The sequence below is a fragment of the Paralichthys olivaceus genome, chromosome 6 (assembly GCF_024713975.1).
Source record: "Paralichthys olivaceus isolate ysfri-2021 chromosome 6, ASM2471397v2, whole genome shotgun sequence".
In the NCBI taxonomy this organism is placed as follows: Eukaryota; Metazoa; Chordata; class Actinopteri; order Pleuronectiformes; family Paralichthyidae; genus Paralichthys; species Paralichthys olivaceus.
This window is the reverse complement of record NC_091098.1, coordinates 25,153,542-25,171,751: the sequence shown is the minus strand read 5'-3', so window position 1 is coordinate 25,171,751 and position 18,210 is coordinate 25,153,542. Positions and strand designations below refer to the sequence as shown.

The following is an 18,210-nucleotide window of genomic DNA, read 5'->3' as shown; positions in this document are numbered from 1 at the left end:
TGCTTACGTACATATTTATTGTCTTCGAAAAAACTGAAGTTACACATACACGCACACATGAAGGCAAACAAGGGCATGATGTCAATTGCACATTTATCAAACAGTGAGACTTCAGTTTAATGACACGACACAAAGTGCTGCTAACAAATTAAAAAGCTACTTTTTTTGTGATTTATGACGACTACGACTTCAAAAGACAACGACACCATTTTGCCACCTCGGACGCATTTGTTAACACAAATAGTTAAAATCAGCTTCCTGCAGACACACTAAAGATTGTGGTTTTCCCCTTATGATTCTGCACGTGCATTAGTTTACATGTGGCTTTTGTAGATTAAAAGTGTAAAAGTGCAGTTTGTTAGAACAAAGCTCTTGTCACATTAACGTTTTCATGTATGATTTTGTTTCCGCTGTGACGCTGTATGACTATATGTTCTGTTTTAAATGTTTCAGACAAATTAATCATTAAAAGCAAAGCGTGGTTTTGTGTTTCGTAGAATCCCGGCACCTTAGGTTGCAGGATCGGATCGAAGCCACATTAAATGTCTGTAGAAAAGGTTTCACAGTCACTCTGTGATACTTGTCAAGACATTTATACGACCCAATATATATATATATGTATATATATATATATACTAGTTCAGCTGCCTGCCGCAAACTGTTCACTTGCTTTTATCCATTTATCCACTAAGCTTCCCTTTCACGCTGCAACGTTCCAAACCGTAACAAAAAGTGAAGTTAAAGTAACTAAGAGCTTGAAGGGGTGACGAGAAAGAGAGAGAAAGAGAGAGATAGAGACTGAGTGAGAGAAACTGTACAAGGAAACTTCAGTGTTGTTTCATTTGGCTGCTGCTGCTGCTGCTGCTGCAGCAACGGCCGGCTCTGTCTGGACTCCTGCATCTGTAGAGTGACGTTTCTGACCCTGAAATTCAAAGAAAGAGTGTTTTCTCTCATTTACATTATTTTCCAACACACTTGTCTTGAAAAAGCAAAGTCGTCCAAAAGTGCTTTACTTCACACGAGAAGCAATTTCTTCTCTTGTCCTCACTTCTCATGTCACTAAACTTAATCGTCTCCCGCAGCTCTGCATGAAACGTGTGGAATTAGGTTTCCCTCAGGACAAAGTCAAATTTATTAACTGTGAGGTTTTAAAAACTCCACAACTGTGAAATGGCTCCACAGCTGTAATGACCTAGTGAGCTGCTGCTGCCATCTTGTGGCCACATATGACAATAACAAGCATTCAACATATTAATGCACCACAATAATGACTGCGTTTAAATGCATGTATGTTGCGTGTGCTATAAGGGTGCATCGTTTCTGTTGTATTTAAAGGTTCTCCAGGAACAGTGACGCTCTCCTTACCAGGTGTTTGAAGAACAGGTGGATGGAGTTCCTCTTCTCCAGTTTTTTGGGAACGTGGGCTGCATCCTCTTCAGCCTGGGACGCCACAGAAGCCTGTTTGCTATCTACGGCCACGTCCGCTGACTTGGCCGCTGCTTTGGGCTCCTCCTTGGCTTTGACTGTCTGAGCGGCCTCCGCAGCCGGGGCAGGGGTGGCCTTCTTGGGTTCAGCAGCCTGAAGGTATTGGAGGTACGTGGTGAGAACATCATGAGCAGCAGAGGTTCTAAACATCTAATGTGCTGCAGCGATTAAATGCAGATGTGACTCTGAGATGAGATTCGAAGGTCTTGCAGCATGATGTGTTGTTAAAAATACTCATTAATGATTTTAAAGCAGATGTGATTAATAAAACCACTCTGATTAATTCTTCTCCAGTGCTTCTTCTGTGGAGGCTGCCTGGACATTTATGCTCATGATTCATAATCCCACCTCCATTCATGCACACAGAAATCTCAGAAAGACATGAACTGGTTCTTACTTTGGGTTTGAAGAAAGAGAGGAAAGATGTTTTTGAATCTGTTTTCTTCTTTTCTTCCTGAACAGGCGGCGGCGGCTCTGGCTTCGCAGCAGCCTCCAGGGTGCCGGTTTTTGAGGGATCCACTTTCTGTTTTCAAAGCGGCAGAAAGGAAAATACACATCATGAGCTATTGACAAATTGAAGGCATGACCATCATGGAAGCTGACAGAGCAAGAGAGGGGGATCTGCCACCTGCAGGTGAAAGAAGAGGAAAGAAAATATCCAGAGGTCAAAGCAGAGCGGAGGCGGAAACATCAGAAAAATCCTCAGATCTAGTCTCTGTAGGAAACAGAACCACACGACACCATGCACCAAACAATGTGAATATCTGAAAAAGAAAAAGGGAGGAATAAGAGATTGTCTTGCTTTAAAGGGCTTGCTTTAAAATACTCTTCTTCTCTTTCTTCTCAAAGAAAATCTCTCCATTAAATATGAAGCTACAGCCAGCTGCAGGTTAGCTTAGCTTAGCATAAGGACAGGAAACAGAAGGAAACAGGTCCTGTGATAACAAAAAATCTGAATTTTAAAGCAAATGAGAATATTTCCCCTTTATTATTTTACCTCTAATTCTTCCACTGGCACTGGTTCTCCATCTACCACCTGCAGGAAAGGTTGAGTTATTTGTTTTCCCCATTAATTCAAATACTGTTTAAACTTCAGTAAATTGTTGATTACAAACTGCACACTGCTGTTTTTACTGAGATGAAGGAAGGAGTATTTGATCGTATATTACATGAGCATCAGTATCAAACGGTATCAGAGGTGCCTGCAGAGAGAAGAAGTAAAGAAAGTATTAATATGCCCGAGCGCTTCTCGTTGATTTACCTGCTCCTCTACAACAGGCTGTTCCCCCTCCTCTGCTGTCTCCTGATCTTCGACCTTAATTTCATAGTGAGCAAATGCAAATGAATCCAAAAGCAAAAGATCCACTTCATTCAGAAGACGGTGATGTGATATAATCTGATTATTCCATGTGATAAAATCCCCGAACATTCAGAACACGTCTTTACCTGGACCTCTACAACTGGCTCTGGTTCCTCCCCAGGTGCCTCCTGCAGAGTAAAACTGTTTAATCTGAGTATAAATAAATGAATTTTCTGTGTGTCTGTTGTGCAGCACAGACACAATATGCTTTAAATGCATGATATGAGGAGCTGCTGGTGAGACACACCAGAGTACATGAACACAGTTGAGCGGAGTGAGCAGACTCCCTGTTTTACCTGTTCTTCTACACCCGGCTGCACGTCTACATGCACCGCTGGCTGTGCAGGTTCTTTGATTGTCTGCAGGACAGCGGAGGAGTTAATATTGTTACAGGAAAAGTCAACGCGACGGACAGGAAGCACTGAGAACTTAGTGAGTTAGCGTGACAATGAATGACGAGCAGCATGAACCGCTTAAAGGAACTACACTATCATAGAAAAACATATAGTAGAGCAGGTCCATCTGCGAAGGAACCGTCAAACTACTGAGGCTTCACTGAAACTGTTGCTTAGTGAATCCATAATATCTCAGCTACACTCTGGTGGAGTTACAGGTTTCAAGTCATATTTGTACAGTAGCTTAAAAAAACACATTTCAGTCCACTAGATCCGGATCTTTATTTGGATCCGCTCCTATCGTGCACGCTCAGAGATATCAGTCCGCTCATTATGTCTGATTTTTGCCTCTTTCCACCTGGTCTGGATCCATATCAGAAGTTAAATAGTTAACTTTCTTAGCCCGTGTCCCATCGTTCTACCAATTTTGTTCAAATCCGCTCAAAAGTTTTTGCGTAATTCTGCTGACAATCAAACAAACCAACCGAAGGGTGAAAACCTTTTCAGTTTCACCTCGTTTCTACTCTTCGTGCTAAGCTAAGCTAAGCTAAGCTAAATGCTTCCCGGATTCAGCTTCTAACGTCGAGCACAGACATGAGCGACGCTTCGATCTTCTCATCTAACTCTGGGCAAGTCAACAAAAATGAAAAGATTTGTTTAAGATGTCAAAGTTTAAATAATGTGAATCACCAGTGCAACATTGATCTTTGTGAAAACATGGACTGCGGTAGAAACAAGGATTTCAGACTAATGTCCAGTAATTGCTCCATGTCAAACTGAGGAGACTGATGCGTCTTCACATAATGTCTGAAGCACATTGTTCAGTTTCTGCCACCTCCAGAAAATAAAAGAAATCAGCTCTGGTTCAGTTAGTAACGGGATGAGCCGCGGTCAGTTCGAGGAAACGGCGATCTACCGTACCACTGCTGCGGTCTTGGCCGGGGCTTTGGCTCCACGTGCTGCAGCAGCCTTGCCTTTGGAAGCCTTGAGTTCTAGCAGCACCTCAAATTCACATACAGCACGTTTCACACTGCGTTATATTCTCACACCCTGTACTCAGTGAAAACCTGCCTCTGAGAGTAATGCTTCTATCTTGTGATCTCCACTTATTTACCTTTGGGCGGAAGAGTTTGCTCAGAGCGCCTTTGGCTGATTTTCCTTTCGAGGGCTCGGGTTGCTTGGCGGCAGCTTTTGGTTCGTCTTTGGGTGTCGGCTTCACAGGTTTGGCAGCTGCTTCTCCCCCGATTTCCATCTTCGGTGGCTCCGGAGGAGGAGGAGGTGGGATGGACATTCCTTTGGGTGCTGCAGGCGGCTCAGACACTTGTGCAGTCTATTCAAGATGGAGAGAGAGCGTTAAGATAAAGGAAACGTTTATCAGCATTTTGTGTAAAGGCAACGTATAATATCAGATATCATCAGTTAATAATAGGATTAGTATGTAAACAGTAAAATGAACAAATGAAGTGTCAAACTGAACCCAGTCATGTTCTGGAAGTGTTTTTCTTTTCTCTCATAAAAACAAAAACAAGTTCAGGGTTATATGCTCACAGTCGTGGCTGCCGCTGGTTGGGTCTCCTTCTGGGACTATTAGGCAACAGAAAAAGGAAGCAGTTCAGTGAGTGAAATTAAACCTAAGCAAATGAAGATCTGTCCTGTAAATGCTGGTCCCTTAAAATGTCACAGAAATATCCTCAAACACAACAGAAGTGTGTTACAGCGACTTGCACCAGTGTTCGATAATCAAATGATCATTAATATTATTGGATTAACTGATAAGGCCTTGGAAATAAAGCAATTAGAGCAAATCAAATAAAAGCAATAGGTCGTGTTGTGTAATGGAGTGAAATCTGTAACGTCATCGGTTCACCTGATCTTTTGTGGCGTCTGGAGTTGGCGTTTCAGTTTTGGTTGTTTTAGTGGTAGTCACCTGCGCATAAAGAAAAAGTTCGCAAGGAATAAAAGTTAAAAAAATTGAAAAATGGTATGATTTTATTGTGTTGTTGAATGTAGCTGACAGTGAAGCTGAAAACGGTCAGGAACAGAGGATGTAGTTGATGTAACGGGGACAGAAAAATTATTATTTCAATAAACAGAAGCCTCTCATGAATGCAGACATAGGGCTCTGTGGTGCGGCCTGACTCAGGCACACTGAGGGCACTCTGAGGTCCCTGACAGAGCACATACAGTACATGCGCTGTCATTGTGACGGCCATTGTGCTCCGGCGATGGCGTAGGCATGCCCTCGCTCTATCTTCACAAACCTCCACTTCCATCCGCACAGGCCTCCCTTGTGAGCTCACATTCGGGGCCCGAACAATAGGCCACCACATTCCCGCATGTTCAAATGCTCGATTAGCATGGGCCCGGGGCGATGGTAACTCTTTAAAACGGCAGGAGTCCAAAAGACAGCATGATGAAGAGGAGCACAATCGCTGCTCGTTGTTGTTTGTGTCACTGATACCTTTAAACTGACACTTTCACAAAACAGACAAGTACAGATGAAACACAACATCCTCACTGGTTGATTTATCATTATCAGACTATCGTCACCAAACGTCTCGGCATCAAACCCTCAGACAATAATTCGAGCAAACGTGAATTAGATTTTTGTCGTTTGAGCAGCTGCTTGGCTTCAGTAATAGCTGCGGATAACAAGCTTTTCTTTCCACATCAATTTCAGAGTCTGATTTCACAAGACAAGCAATTATCAAACTTTATCTGAATCACTTACTAGTGTTTTGAAGAAGTTCATAACTGGATTGTTTTCAGAGTCGCTCTCCTCTTGGTCTTCCTCTTGGTCTTCCTCTGGTCGACTGTGGTCACTCTCAGGAGCGTCTTCCTCCTCCGGTCTTGCGTCTGCGGTCACACTGCTGTCTGTCTCCGGTGGTGATTGGGCCTCTTGCTGTAGGTTTTCTGTCGCTGTCTCCTATACACCATCACACAAAGAATCAGCCTTTGAGGATTATGTTGCAGCGGCGGAGCTGATATGCAAGCACACTGAGTGTCTTAATCGCCAGCATTGAGATGGGAGCACAATTCCAACCATGCCTCTGCCTACTCGGGGCATTGTCAACAATCAGCCTTTTATTAATGTGTGTGTCCCACCCCTCACTCATTGATATTCAACAATGTGCGATAGTTATGCTCTGAGAAATGTCAGAAAACTAAAATACCTTGCGGTGTCCTTATGGTGCACATATTTACAATATAGCACTGAGCTGATTTATTTCTCTCTCTCTCTCTCTCTCTCTCTATATATATATATATATATATATATATATATGTATATATATATAATTAATTTGTTGTTTTGTTTGATTACAAATGATGAAGGTATATTTGTCATTGAATACAAGATAATACCAATAAATTAGGGACAAACTCGAATTTTCATTTTTCCTTTTATTGCAAAACATGTCAGTTCTTCAGTGTGAACCTTTCGTTGACGATTTATATAAAAACAGAAGCACTTTGCATCAATATGTAACAAAATATCTTTTTACAATCCAGCTGCAATTGTTGCCGCATGCGATAAAACACAATGAGGTAGATCGATATTTTTAGAAAACAAAAAAAAACAACATTCACAAAATTCCTTCAAGGTTTTATTGCTGTTCTGTGTTCGGCGCCACGTGAACGGTGATAGTAAGACTGTATCCCTGAGTCAGGATCTCTAACCCGCCGAGACTATATGCTGATTCTACGACAACTGAAGCACAAGCTGACTGCAACCTCTCGCGTAAAGCGTCCATGTCTGGTGCGACCTCCTCTGAAGTCACGGCGTCGCATTCGGCCTCCTCCGCGATGAGCTCTTCTTCGATGGTCTCGAGAACGGCCTCACCGCACTTTGCCACGGGCTCATCTGAAGTTTCAGAGTTCTCGACTGGAACATCCACAGAATTGTCTGTTTCATAAACGATCTCCTGCGTAACTCCATCCTTGGCTGTCTCTAAGATAACCACGAGCACTTCGGGTTTTGCCTGTGGCTCACTCAAGAATGCAACCACAGGTGGAGCTTCTTCATCAGAATCTTCCATCACAACCGTCTCCTCTTCCTCCTCTTGGACTGAAACACTCGGCTCGGACTCTTCTGTGGCTTCCACTGGGGTCACATCCACATCTTCGGGTTCCACTACTTTGTTTTCCGTGACGACTGATTCCAGTGCGTTCTCCAACCTCTCTGTGTTTGCATCTTCTTCAGAAGGACTCAGATTTTCTTGTGCAGGTTCCACTGAGATAGAAAGAATTGGTTCTGGTGTTTCGATGCTTTGAGTTTGTGCCGGAACATCTTCAGATTCCTCGACTATCCTTTCCGTGACTTCAAGCAACTCTGAAACAGCTTCAACAACTGATTCCAGTGTGTTCTCCAACTCCTCTGTGGTTGCAGCTTCTTCACAAGGACTCATGTTTTCTTCTGTAGGTTCCTCTGAGGTAAGAAGATTTTGTTCTGGCGTTTTGATGCTTTCTGCTACAGGTTCTTCAGGAATGGTAAACCCTGTGATTTCTTCCTCAGTGGCAGATTTTTGGACGGTGGTTTCTTCCTCTGGACGTTTAGGCACCGCTTCGATTTCGTTCGATAAAGCTTCTATAGCTTCTTCATTCAACTGCTCAGCAACTGTCTGGTCTTTGGGTGGGAGACTTGTCTCGTCCACAGGCTCTTGTGGAGCTGTGAGGCCTAATTCTTGTTCTGCTGAGAGGGGCATGAACACGGTTGCAGTGATCACCTCCTCTTCTACCAGGTTTTCATTATCTGCTGCAGGCTCCTGAGGTTCGGGAACAGCGACGGCAAATTCCTGAGCGAGGACGTCAATCGCTGCCTCTGGTATCATCTCATCACCCTCACAGACAACGGCAAGACTTGGCTGTGATTCGTCAACTGTTTCTGGTCCCACGTCAGACTCCTCACTTATCTCAGCGTTCTCATCTGAAGTGATGGCGTCAGGAGTCGTCTCAGGCTCGACTTCATCTCCAGGGAGTTCCTCTGTGGTGCTGAGCTCACTGATGACAGTCTCTTCCTCGTCACACTTCTCTGAGGGTTCATCGTCGATCACAGGGCTCAGTTCGTCTGTTTCGCTTGTTTCTGGGGCAACGGCGTAATCGGTGGTGACGTTAACATGGGCGGATTCCTCCATAACCAGAATCACTGTCTTGCTCAGGACAGGAAGTTCTTCTCCAGATGTGTCTTGGTTTTCAGGATTTGTGTCCTCATGAGTGACCTCACAGATAGTTTCCGTCACCAGAGTCACTATCTCTTCGTAAAGGGAGGGAGCGCCATTTTCTTCCTCGGGCTCTGGAGTGATGACATCAGCCTCAGGTTCGGTGGTTTCGATCGGCGCCACATCAGCTGACATGTCTCCAGCTTCTTCTGCATTTTCTTCAGTAAACTCTTCATCCAGCTCAACGAGGTCGATTGAGTCAGGAACGTCAGAGAAAACCAGCTCAATGCAATCTGCCACCACTTTAGGCAGACCGGATATGACCTCCAGTGACACAGTCGTATCTTCCTCCTCTGTCGTGGATCTGTTTGGGTCTGATTCTGGTTCCGTAGCGATTTCTGGCTCAGTTTCCTCGGGTCCATTAAAACTCTCGTCCTCTGCATTGCACGGGCTGGTTTCAAAATGATCCGTCACCACCACCAGCTCTGCTCTGAACGTACGACTCTCGAACAAATCGTTCTCCGTCACCACCACCACCTCGTCACCGATGATCGCAGCTATCGGACTATCTGAGGCCTCCTCATTCGCAGTCTCCTCCACAGCCTCCTCAGCAATTATGACAGACAGATCCAGCGACTCTTCAGTCATCACCGACTCTATCGCAGCTTCCTCTTCCGCCGGGCTCTCAGACGACTTCACAGTTGTGTCTTCATCTGTTTGCGTTGCAATGTCGACTTCGGTTGTTCTGTCCGTTTGCGTCGAAGTGTCGGCTCTTTGTGGATGTCCGACCTCCTCCTGGTTCTCGATGACGCTCGTTATAGCAGCTTCTTCTCGAGGGTTCAACTCCTTTATCATAAAAATTGACATTCATGTTTAGATGAAATACATTTTGTATTTGTTTCCGGGATAAATATATCGACCACGTCCTTGATCACGCTGTGTGTTTAAAGTGAATGACCAGAAGAATAGAAACACCGCTGCATTGCAGAACAAGAGTCGTGTATTCGAATCTTTGATTTATTGAGCTTGTTGTTATGAAAGTGAAATCAAAATGTGTCCGTGTCAGTGAGATGTTGGTTTAAATCTATAGATGTCGTGGGATGTTGGATGATTAATAATGTTAATAATAAACACCTGCTTCAAAACACAACAGAATTCACTCTTTAACGTAGAATCAATGTATTAGAATGCATTTTACAGATTTTCTGGCCTCAGTGATGATATTGTTTTTACGATTTTCTTTTTGCTTGTGTGTTTTTGTGATTAATGTTCTGTTAAATGTGAAAGTATTAAGAACATCTGAGTGATTTCATGCTGTTTGGTCGGTTTGGATTGTTTTTGAGATTAGTGCGGAACAGAAAAAAACATTTTTTTGTTTCATTGATGAAGCCCATAAATATAAAAGTTTTATTTCAAGATGAACTATTTCCTAAAAACCTTTGGGCTCTTGTGTAGAGTGTAGCAGGAGTTACTCACACATGAGGAAGCTGTTGTTTGAGAATTATTATCAGTTGTAGATTAACACACATTTGTTAATTAACCAGCTAACATACTCACCGGCTGTGGATCAGCAGCAGGAGGACCTTCATCCGTTACATCTTCATTTGACGTCTCTGTTTGTTGAACCTTCTTGACATCTGCCGGAGCTTCTGTTTTTGTTTTGAACATTTTGCCAAAGACGGAAGTTTTCTTTGATTTACTCTTCTTGACTTCTGCCATCTGGACGGGGGCTTCGGGGATTTCAGGGATTTCAGGGATTTCAGGGATTTCAGAAATGACTTCGGCCATAGCAGGTTCCGATTCGACCACCACAAAATCCGGCTCTGTTGATTCGGTGGCGAGGTCCAGAGAGAAGGGCTCGTTGTTCTGGATGATTGTGGTGTCACCTCTGGCTGCAACAACAAAAAAGTGACCAATATATGAAGAAAAGAATCATGAATCATGAATTCAAACAGGGTGACAACTTTTTCAATAGATAGAGAGTCAGCTGAATTTAGGAATTTTATCTATCAATGTATTTTTCATGAGACGAAACAATTTAGATTTTGGAAACACTGGAACAAATGTTTATTGTACGTGTTTGAAGTGAAGTGTTTGCACTTGTATCGTGTAATAATTGTATTTCTTTCTGTAATTTTACGACTAACTTAAAATATATTTCTCTAATTTCAAGCCTACATTGCAAAAATCAAACTTTTGAATAACAGCATATGTAAGACTGGTACGCTAATTCACAGTTTTTATTGCTTAACATCTTTATTAATCTCTGCACATGCAAAATATCAAACTCGTGTATTGTGTGTACTTGAGCATGTAAACATGGGCTGGTCAATTTGAGAAAGTAGCATCTTTATCTCCTGCGCCAACATTAGCTCTTAGACAAACTCAGGTGCCAGTAGGAACTTTTGTGTCACTGCTGCAACACTAATCACACGGTGACAGGTCAAATAGTCGCTCCGTGTCAGTGTCAGGAGACTACGCCTACACTGGAGAACTGGAGATACAATCCAGCTGGGAGTTACTATGTTTGCAGAGTGTTAAGGAGACCAGAGGACTAATCCAACATGGACATGGGCAGATCATCTGGTTTCGTCTGTCACACGCTGATGAACGTGTTTTCCCACGAAGCAAGATACAACCAAACAGAATAAATTGTGGTATATGATATTATTTCAACCTGCGATTCTCTAAATTTGAAGAGGGTTAGGGTTATTCATGCATCATTTTCAGAAAAGATTACTATTATTCATATTCATATTTTTCTTTTATTTAACTGAATAATAGAAAAAAAAAAAAAAAGGAAATGTCTCTCACCATCAATCTCAATTCCAGTTGATGTGATGTTTGCAGCGACGCCGTTCGCTGATCCATTTTCATGCTTCTCTGGAACTTTCCCATTCTACAAAGAAAATAATACAGAACAAAATAAATTATAAATACTGACCCATACGAGCTGAGGGCAAGATGTGACTGTAAACAAACGACTGACCACACCAGCATTTCAGGAAACTTTAGAAAAACGACTTTTTCCCAGTTCAGCAGATTTAGAGGCAGCAGAGTTATAGATACCTCACAGGTAGTGTAACACGCCTGTTGGGAAATTTCCATCAGTTTACCTGGGTTAGCCCTTTGTGGGTGGACTGCTCGTTTCCCATTTTGATCCCAGTTCAGTTCAGATTCAACTGGAACACGCTGAAAAAATTGCAGAATCACAGTTTTGCTATTTTTCATTGAAAAGCAGAAATATGGCCTCAAACAAATAACTTGACTGTGGCTAAGTATTCATGCAACTACATGTATGTCATTTGCAAACCCTTCACATTTTGGTATTTTTACTTACCTTCTTCCACCTCTGCAAGTCCAGTGAAATCCTCCCGGAGAAAAAGATACTGTAAGTGTCCGTGACTGTGTCAGAGAGTCGCTCCTGCTGTTTTTAGCAGGCTGATTTATGTGTGCTCTAAATGGGTGGGACTGTTTTCAGGTGATCAATTGGATTTTCTCCAGTGACGAGCCCGTCGCTGCTCTTTGGTAAAGGCACATGATTAGGTCACGTTAATCTATTATCTGAGAACACTCCGACAAGATCACGGTGAGGTTCTGCTGTAATCAAACACGCTGTGATAAGGGGCTGCATCGCGGCTCTGTTGACAAATGTAGCTGGAAGTAGCAGGATGTGTGTTAAGGATATGAGCCTGGCACATTTCCACACGGCCAAAACAAAAGATAAATATGTTTGAAAGTACAACCCTGCTCCTTTAAACTGAATATTATGGTTTTAGAAAACTGTCAGCATTTTACTATTTAGGTGATAACAATCTGGGGTTGTTGAAGCTTTCCGATTTAAATTCTGTAAATGATAAATCATAGAAACTATACAACTGCATTACTTTTATATTATTTCATAAAAGAAAAAGAAAAAGAAGCTGTGTTTTATTTGCAAAGAGAATCAGGAAACTTCTCCATTATCTCAGTTAATCAAGACAGACAGTGAGCCCAGTAATGAAATCATCTGTCTTCAAATGCCTCCACATGGTCACACTGAAATGTCTTTGAGGGTCTGTCAATGCATCACTCCACACAGAGGACGTCAGTCATCAAACACAAAGTGACCGTAGCTCATCATTCTCATTTGTTATTATCCTCAACTTCACGTTTTCTTTGTCACTGTTGTGAGTAAATGTTCAGAGATCCAAACTGATTGAAGCTGCTTTACTCCTAATGTTGTATTTTCATATTTGCTTTGACTCCAAAGAACCAAAGATTGGAGTTTTTTTTTTTCTTTCTCTCTGCTGTATTTATTGACTTTATCATGACACGGCCTGGAATCCTCACACACAGTGCTCCGATTGTGCAGCCTATAGCTTGCACATCGAGGTGGGAGTTGGATTCCCCTGTTTGGGTTGTGCACGTCTGTCTGACTTCATGCAGCTGAGAGACCTCAAGCAAACTCTTCATGATGTACCAACGCAGAACGGCCTACTAGTTTTATTATCTGCACGACGCTGACAAAAAGCCCATTGATCTTACGTCTGGTTGAAAGCAACAGTATTTCCAACGTATGACTCTGTGCTCGAATCTTTGATGTGGTGCTCTCCCTTAGATTTATTGACATGTTCCCGCAGCAGCTCATCTAAACTGCACCGGTGCTGCCCCAGCTTTGCAGATGCATTCGGTAAATATTGGGATTTGGGCGTAGCACTGTTTGCTGGAGAAGTATTTACAGAGCTGCAGTTCCGGTTGATATAATAACATGTCTGTTCTATCCAAAGCAAGTGTATACATATATATCTGTAATTGTTTGTATGATAAATGACAAATGGAAACCAAACAACTGAGTTGTCACTTCGTAGTGAAACTGACGAAAAATTAAATATCCTCAATCTGTGAGTGTTCGGCTGTGAGATAGGTTTCATGCTAAATTAAATTAAATTAATTTCAACATTAGCTGTGATATCGAGCTACAACAGGAGTTTAATATTTAACTGACAAACAAAAAAAAAATAAAATAAAAAAAGAGACTTCACAAGTTCCTGCTGTTTGTCTCCACTGCGACGCCATCGCTTGTCTTCCCGCTAGATGGCGGTACAACTTTTGCTCTCGCGTTATCTCCTACCCGCTTTTGCGCAGTCGAGGAAGTGAAGATGGCAGCCGCCGTGAAGGGACCTGTCGTAAGTTTTTAAAAAATCTTTATTTCTAAGTGTTCTCCCGCGTCGCGTTGAATGTTCTCCCGCGTGCTTTAACTTCGGGGGGTCTCAAACAGAGACCCTCCGTGTGGAGGAAACAGAAACCGTGTCCGGTGTCGGGGGTGATTTTTAAAAAACACCGACACACCCTCGTGCAGCCCCGCTAGCAGCTACCGTTAGCTGTTAGCTTGGGAGCTAATGCAGCAGCTATATTTAGATGTAGCGGGTTGACTGTTAGCTTAAGGAGCTAACTATTATAAATAATAATAATAATAAAAATGATGTTGGCGTCACTGTGATATTAGACCACAGCGTCAGGACACCACCACCACCACCACCGCTTGCTAGCTAGCTAACGTTAGCAGCAGTGACCGTTCATCCTCACAGGTTTGATTCATTTAGCTTTAGCCACAGACGTAACTGGAACAGACAGGCAGCTGAACATGAATACAGATTTAAAGATGAGCGACTGAGGCTATAAGTTGTGCATTAGACTAAACAGGCTGCGACGTGATGGTGCAGCAGGTGCAAGAGTGAAACGACTTAAAATACAAGACGTAAGAAATATAAAAAGATGAACAAAGGCAGTAATGGAGAGAGTGTTCGTGTCATATTCAATTTATAATCAAGTACAAACCTGAAGTACTTGTACATGAGTATTTCTATGCACTGACTCTTTATTCACTCTTTGTTTGTCTATTTATGTTTCATACAAAACTAATAAATCACAGAACAGGACACACAAGTAGCTGGAGCTCAAATCAATTAAACACTTCATTGTTTTTTCACTTCATAACTAAATATAATCGCCATATATATATATATATATATATATAAATTGTGTTGTAGATGAGACATAGAAAATATTAAAGTGTAATAATGAGTAATGGTGTTAGTCTGTGTTTTGTTGCTCAAGTCCCGTGAGAAATAAATAATATATTCGTCCACGTCTTTGTGTTATTGGCTGAAACGTTTTCTGCCTCAGGGGCCGTTGTGTCTGAACAGTCCGATATTGGTTCTTCTCTCTCAGTACCACTGCTGACGTTCACTTTTGATGCACTTGTATTAAACTGAAGTATTTTAATGTTTTCCTACTTAACACTTCTGCTCCACCACATTTCAAAAGACAAATATTCGGTGTTTTTCACAGATACCTTTCAAACAGGCATTTAAATATGACGCTGCGATGTGTAACCACGTGTTTTAAGAGCTATGCCTGCATAGTGAGCACAGTTATTTTACTGGACCTTTAGTTGGCCGGAGTAGTTTTACTGTGTGGTATTTGTACTTTTATCTACGTAAGGGTCTGAGGACTTCTTCCACCGCTGCTCATTGTCTCATTGTTCGCAGGCGGTCGAAGACGTTAACGTCACTTTTGAAGATCAGCAGAAGATCAATAAATTCGCCCGGAACTCGAGTCGGATGTCGGAACTCAAGAGTGAAATAGAGGCAAAGAAAGTAAGTAATGTTTGTAACGTGGATACAGTCGGGTTCCATTGTCTGGTCTGAGTTTACAAAGTCAGATTTTAATTACCACGTTTTGTTAAGACCTCGTATTCTGTCTGTGATCCAGATTTTAGGTTTCAATCCAGTTTTTCAGATATGCCTCGATAGGAATAACTATTTCATACAAGTCCTTTTGTCATCAGAGTTATAATGTTTAGTTTTTACTGAATCTATTGAAGAGTCACTGATTCAACTTCATGTGTATTCGCTGTTCTGTTAGACTTTATTTACTTACTGAAACGTTTTTATTTAATCTTTAGTACAACCTCACTAAAAAAGGATCTAATTAATCAGCAATGCAAATTCCAGCTTCCGAAGTGACTGTACAGTTAAATCGTCACCTGCTGATTCCTCTGAAACTCGGTTTGTTCAGCTGAGTCACAGTTAAGTGTGTGTGAAGAGCACCGCGGCTGCTAAATTACTCCGACTCGTGTGTGAACAGCTCTGTAATGGTCTGCTGATGTCTCTGTGCAGAAATCGCTTCAGAACTTACAGGACGCCAGCGACGACCTCATGATGTTGGACGACGACTGTCAGTTGATCCCTTATCAAATCGGTAACGTGTTTGTCAGCCACACCCAGGAGGAAACGCAAGACATGCTGGAGACGGCTAAGGTGGGTTGTTCACCGCTCATTCATCCTCTTTAGAGTAGTACTGATATGTGAAAGACCCCCATTAAAGCAAAGTCTTCAAGTTAAACGACTGGGAGGTAATTTATCATCGAAGGATTCATACAGAAACTGTTGTTGCCTCTAGAAAGTGGCGTCAGTAGTTTTTGTGATATTCGTATTTATGAGAAACATTCACGGGTCCTTTTTAATTCCTTTGAAGCAAAATGAAATCAGGAAGCATTTAAGTATCAGCGAGTCTCTTAGTGACAAATATTTTCAAAGCTTTTCATTATTTTTTCTACCAAATAAAATATAAAAACTTAATTTGCTCAGATTTCTGCCTCTGGTGAAAGATAACCTGAACAAAACAGTGTTTTTGAAAATTACTTTTTGACCAATTAGACTGTTTTTAATCAGTGAATTAAGCTACTTACTGATCTGAAGTCTTTAATGTGAGTGAAGCCTTAAATCTTATAAATAAATAATCATGTAATGTTCTTTCAACTGAATGTTTGGAAATGAATTAGCTGTTGGAAGTATTGGTTCTATTATACGTCACTTCTTTCAGCTAAGTCTCAGTTTCGTGTTTTATGTAATAGATGTCTGAGCCACAAAAAGCTCTGAAATAGAGTTTCACATGCTTCATACATTTACACAACCTGGTACAGTCTCCCACCTGTGGTCTCATCCAGAGAACTGTCCCAGATTCTAAGGAAATTCAGATTTATGAGGAAATAAAATGTTCAATCTATAAACAAAACTCAACCAAATGATCCCGTTCATTTGTCTGTGCTGCGTCCTGCTGCCTCACTTGTGTGAAGAGCCAACTGGTGTGTGTGTGTTGTGGTTGAACGGTGAGACAGCAAAGTAACGAACAAAGAAAAGACAGTTTGTCGTCTTTCTACCATTCCACTGTCAACGATGTGGAAACACGTCCGCAGCAACAAGAATTGATGTGAAAAATACACTTCTCTTCCTCGTGCAGCACAAAGAACTGTAATTGAATTTCTGTTCGCCAAGGACAGACACACAACACTTCAAAACATTTACTGACAACGTTTTCATTCCAGATCTATTATTTTGACAAAGATTGACGACAGCTTCACGAGTGGTTAGCGGACAGAAATCACGAAGCTTTACGTGTTCCAATATTTCCAGATTCACTCGTGTCGACTGTTGATTCTCTTCATTATCAGACTGTTTATTCTGATGGAAGCAGAACATGTACAAACTGTAGATGTGCCCATGAACTGGTTTAAATGAATCATTCAACGTTTTATGGAAGAAAGAAAAAAAAAAGCTTGTTTGCTTTCTGGAATCCTCTCAGTTAAAAAGAAGCAGAGGACGATCTCGTTGAACTTTCAGCCAGAAAAAAAAAGTGTATTTCACAAATCCCTTCGAGTGCTGGTGAGATTGAATGAATCGACTCCAGGTTCGGCCTCGTGTGTCCGAAAATGCTGTTTAGCCAGACGGCATTTTTCCATAAAGGAGCGCTTGAGAGAGGAGCCGGGCGGTGTCGCTCCATAGCTGCTTCAGCACCGAGAGGGCGGGGCATTGAACGAGAGGGATTTTTACATCAGGCCTTGTCCTCCGCTCCGTCTCTTGTCCCTGTTCGTCCTTGTGTTTGCACCTTCATCGTCGCACAACAGGAGCACTGCACAGGCCTGCACTGGTTGATGTGGCGCAGCCGGCTGGATGAGAAACCACTCATTATATCCACCGTGCACATTTTTGCACTCAGTTCTTTTCAGCCTTCAGAAAGTGTTCTCGGTGACACCACTACTGAAAGTCACGTATTCAAAGCTGCTTGATTTGAAAAGTCTAAAGCACAGACTGTAAATAAAGATGGACGTCTGCTCGAAAGTGAAGCGTTAGCGGATGGGACATCTCTCTCATAGATTTTTGGTCGTCGTTATTAAACCGACGTGTGTTTATTTATTCACACGCAGTCTTAAACTTGTTGCTTCTGTGGGAGGAAATCTCAGTGGCTGTTTTCTAACTGTTTCTGAATCTCCAAACAGAAAGCACTGGAGCAGGAGGTCGGAGGCCTCGAGGAGAAAGTGTCAGGGATACAGCAAGTGTTGGGGGATCTGAAGATCCAGCTCTACGCCAAGTTCGGTAACAACATTAACCTGGAGGCAGATGAAAGCTGAGCAGTGAAATGGACTTTGACAGTTTCGCCAACACAGACTTTTTCATGCAGCTCTCGTGTCACATCCGCAGGACGTTTGCCAAACCGAGCATCAACAGCTTAGGTTTGTAGCTTCTGGCTTTTGTTCACACAGATGATATTCACAAAGACACAAAGGTAAAAATAAATAAATACACATCATGTAATTTAATCGGCCTCTTATTTAATGTTTTTTTTTTACTTGTTATAGAGGCTGAAGTAAAAAAAAAAGAGTCTAACGTCTGTTCAACATTCTGCACTAACACCAATGTCATTTGCGAACCTGCTGCATATTTGATTCCCTGAAAGTTTTGGATTAAGTTAATAAAACTTCTCAGTTCGA

General features: G+C 42.0%; 2 protein-coding genes across 8 annotated transcripts; one reads left to right on the top strand and one right to left on the bottom strand.

Annotated features, from left to right (window-relative positions):
• On the bottom strand, positions 1-11,875 carry bcas1 (brain enriched myelin associated protein 1). Of its 7 annotated transcripts, none has more exons than XM_020104525.2 (15): positions 11,737-11,875; positions 11,513-11,588; positions 11,211-11,295; positions 9,954-10,288; positions 5,972-6,166; positions 5,108-5,167; positions 4,789-4,824; positions 4,355-4,570; positions 3,142-3,204; positions 2,932-2,973; positions 2,747-2,800; positions 2,483-2,521; positions 1,883-2,008; positions 1,366-1,578; positions 1-922 (listed from the first exon to the last, which is right to left on the bottom strand). In XM_020104525.2, the coding sequence occupies exons 2-15, from the start codon at positions 11,549-11,551 to the stop codon at positions 839-841; spliced, it is 1,587 nt and encodes a 528-aa protein (XP_019960084.2). In that variant the 5' UTR covers positions 11,552-11,588; positions 11,737-11,875; the 3' UTR covers positions 1-838. The 7 variants fall into 7 exon arrangements, with proteins under 7 accessions (XP_019960084.2, XP_069382393.1, XP_069382395.1 ...); XM_069526292.1 differs by lacking the exon at positions 3,142-3,204 and adding an exon at positions 4,162-4,242 and having other exon boundaries at positions 11,737-11,873; XM_069526294.1 differs by lacking the exons at positions 3,142-3,204; positions 5,108-5,167 and adding an exon at positions 4,162-4,242.
• A 1,573-nt stretch (positions 11,876-13,448) lies between these two features.
• pfdn4 (prefoldin subunit 4) lies at positions 13,449-18,210 on the top strand. The gene is made up of 4 exons (XM_020104503.2): positions 13,449-13,564; positions 14,930-15,037; positions 15,560-15,700; positions 17,719-18,210. The coding sequence occupies exons 1-4, from the start codon at positions 13,538-13,540 to the stop codon at positions 17,848-17,850; spliced, it is 408 nt and encodes a 135-aa protein (XP_019960062.2). The 5' UTR covers positions 13,449-13,537; the 3' UTR covers positions 17,851-18,210.

Coding starts and splice junctions, on each gene's coding strand:
- pfdn4 (XM_020104503.2), top strand. CDS start 13,538: ATGGCAGCCGCCGTGAAGGGACCTGTC. Junction 13,565..14,929: donor CCGCCGTGAAGGGACCTGTC/GTAAGTTTTTAA, acceptor CATTGTTCGCAG/GCGGTCGAAGACGTTAACGT. Junction 15,038..15,559: donor GTGAAATAGAGGCAAAGAAA/GTAAGTAATGTT, acceptor GTCTCTGTGCAG/AAATCGCTTCAGAACTTACA.
- bcas1 (XM_069526292.1), bottom strand. CDS start 11,551: ATGGGAAACGAGCAGTCCACCCACAAAGGGCTAACCCAG. Junction 2,974..4,161: donor CGGCCAAGACCGCAGCAGTG/GTACGGTAGATC, acceptor TTTACTCTGCAG/GAGGCACCTGGGGAGGAACC. Junction 2,801..2,931: donor AGCCAGTTGTAGAGGTCCAG/GTAAAGACGTGT, acceptor TATGAAATTAAG/GTCGAAGATCAGGAGACAGC.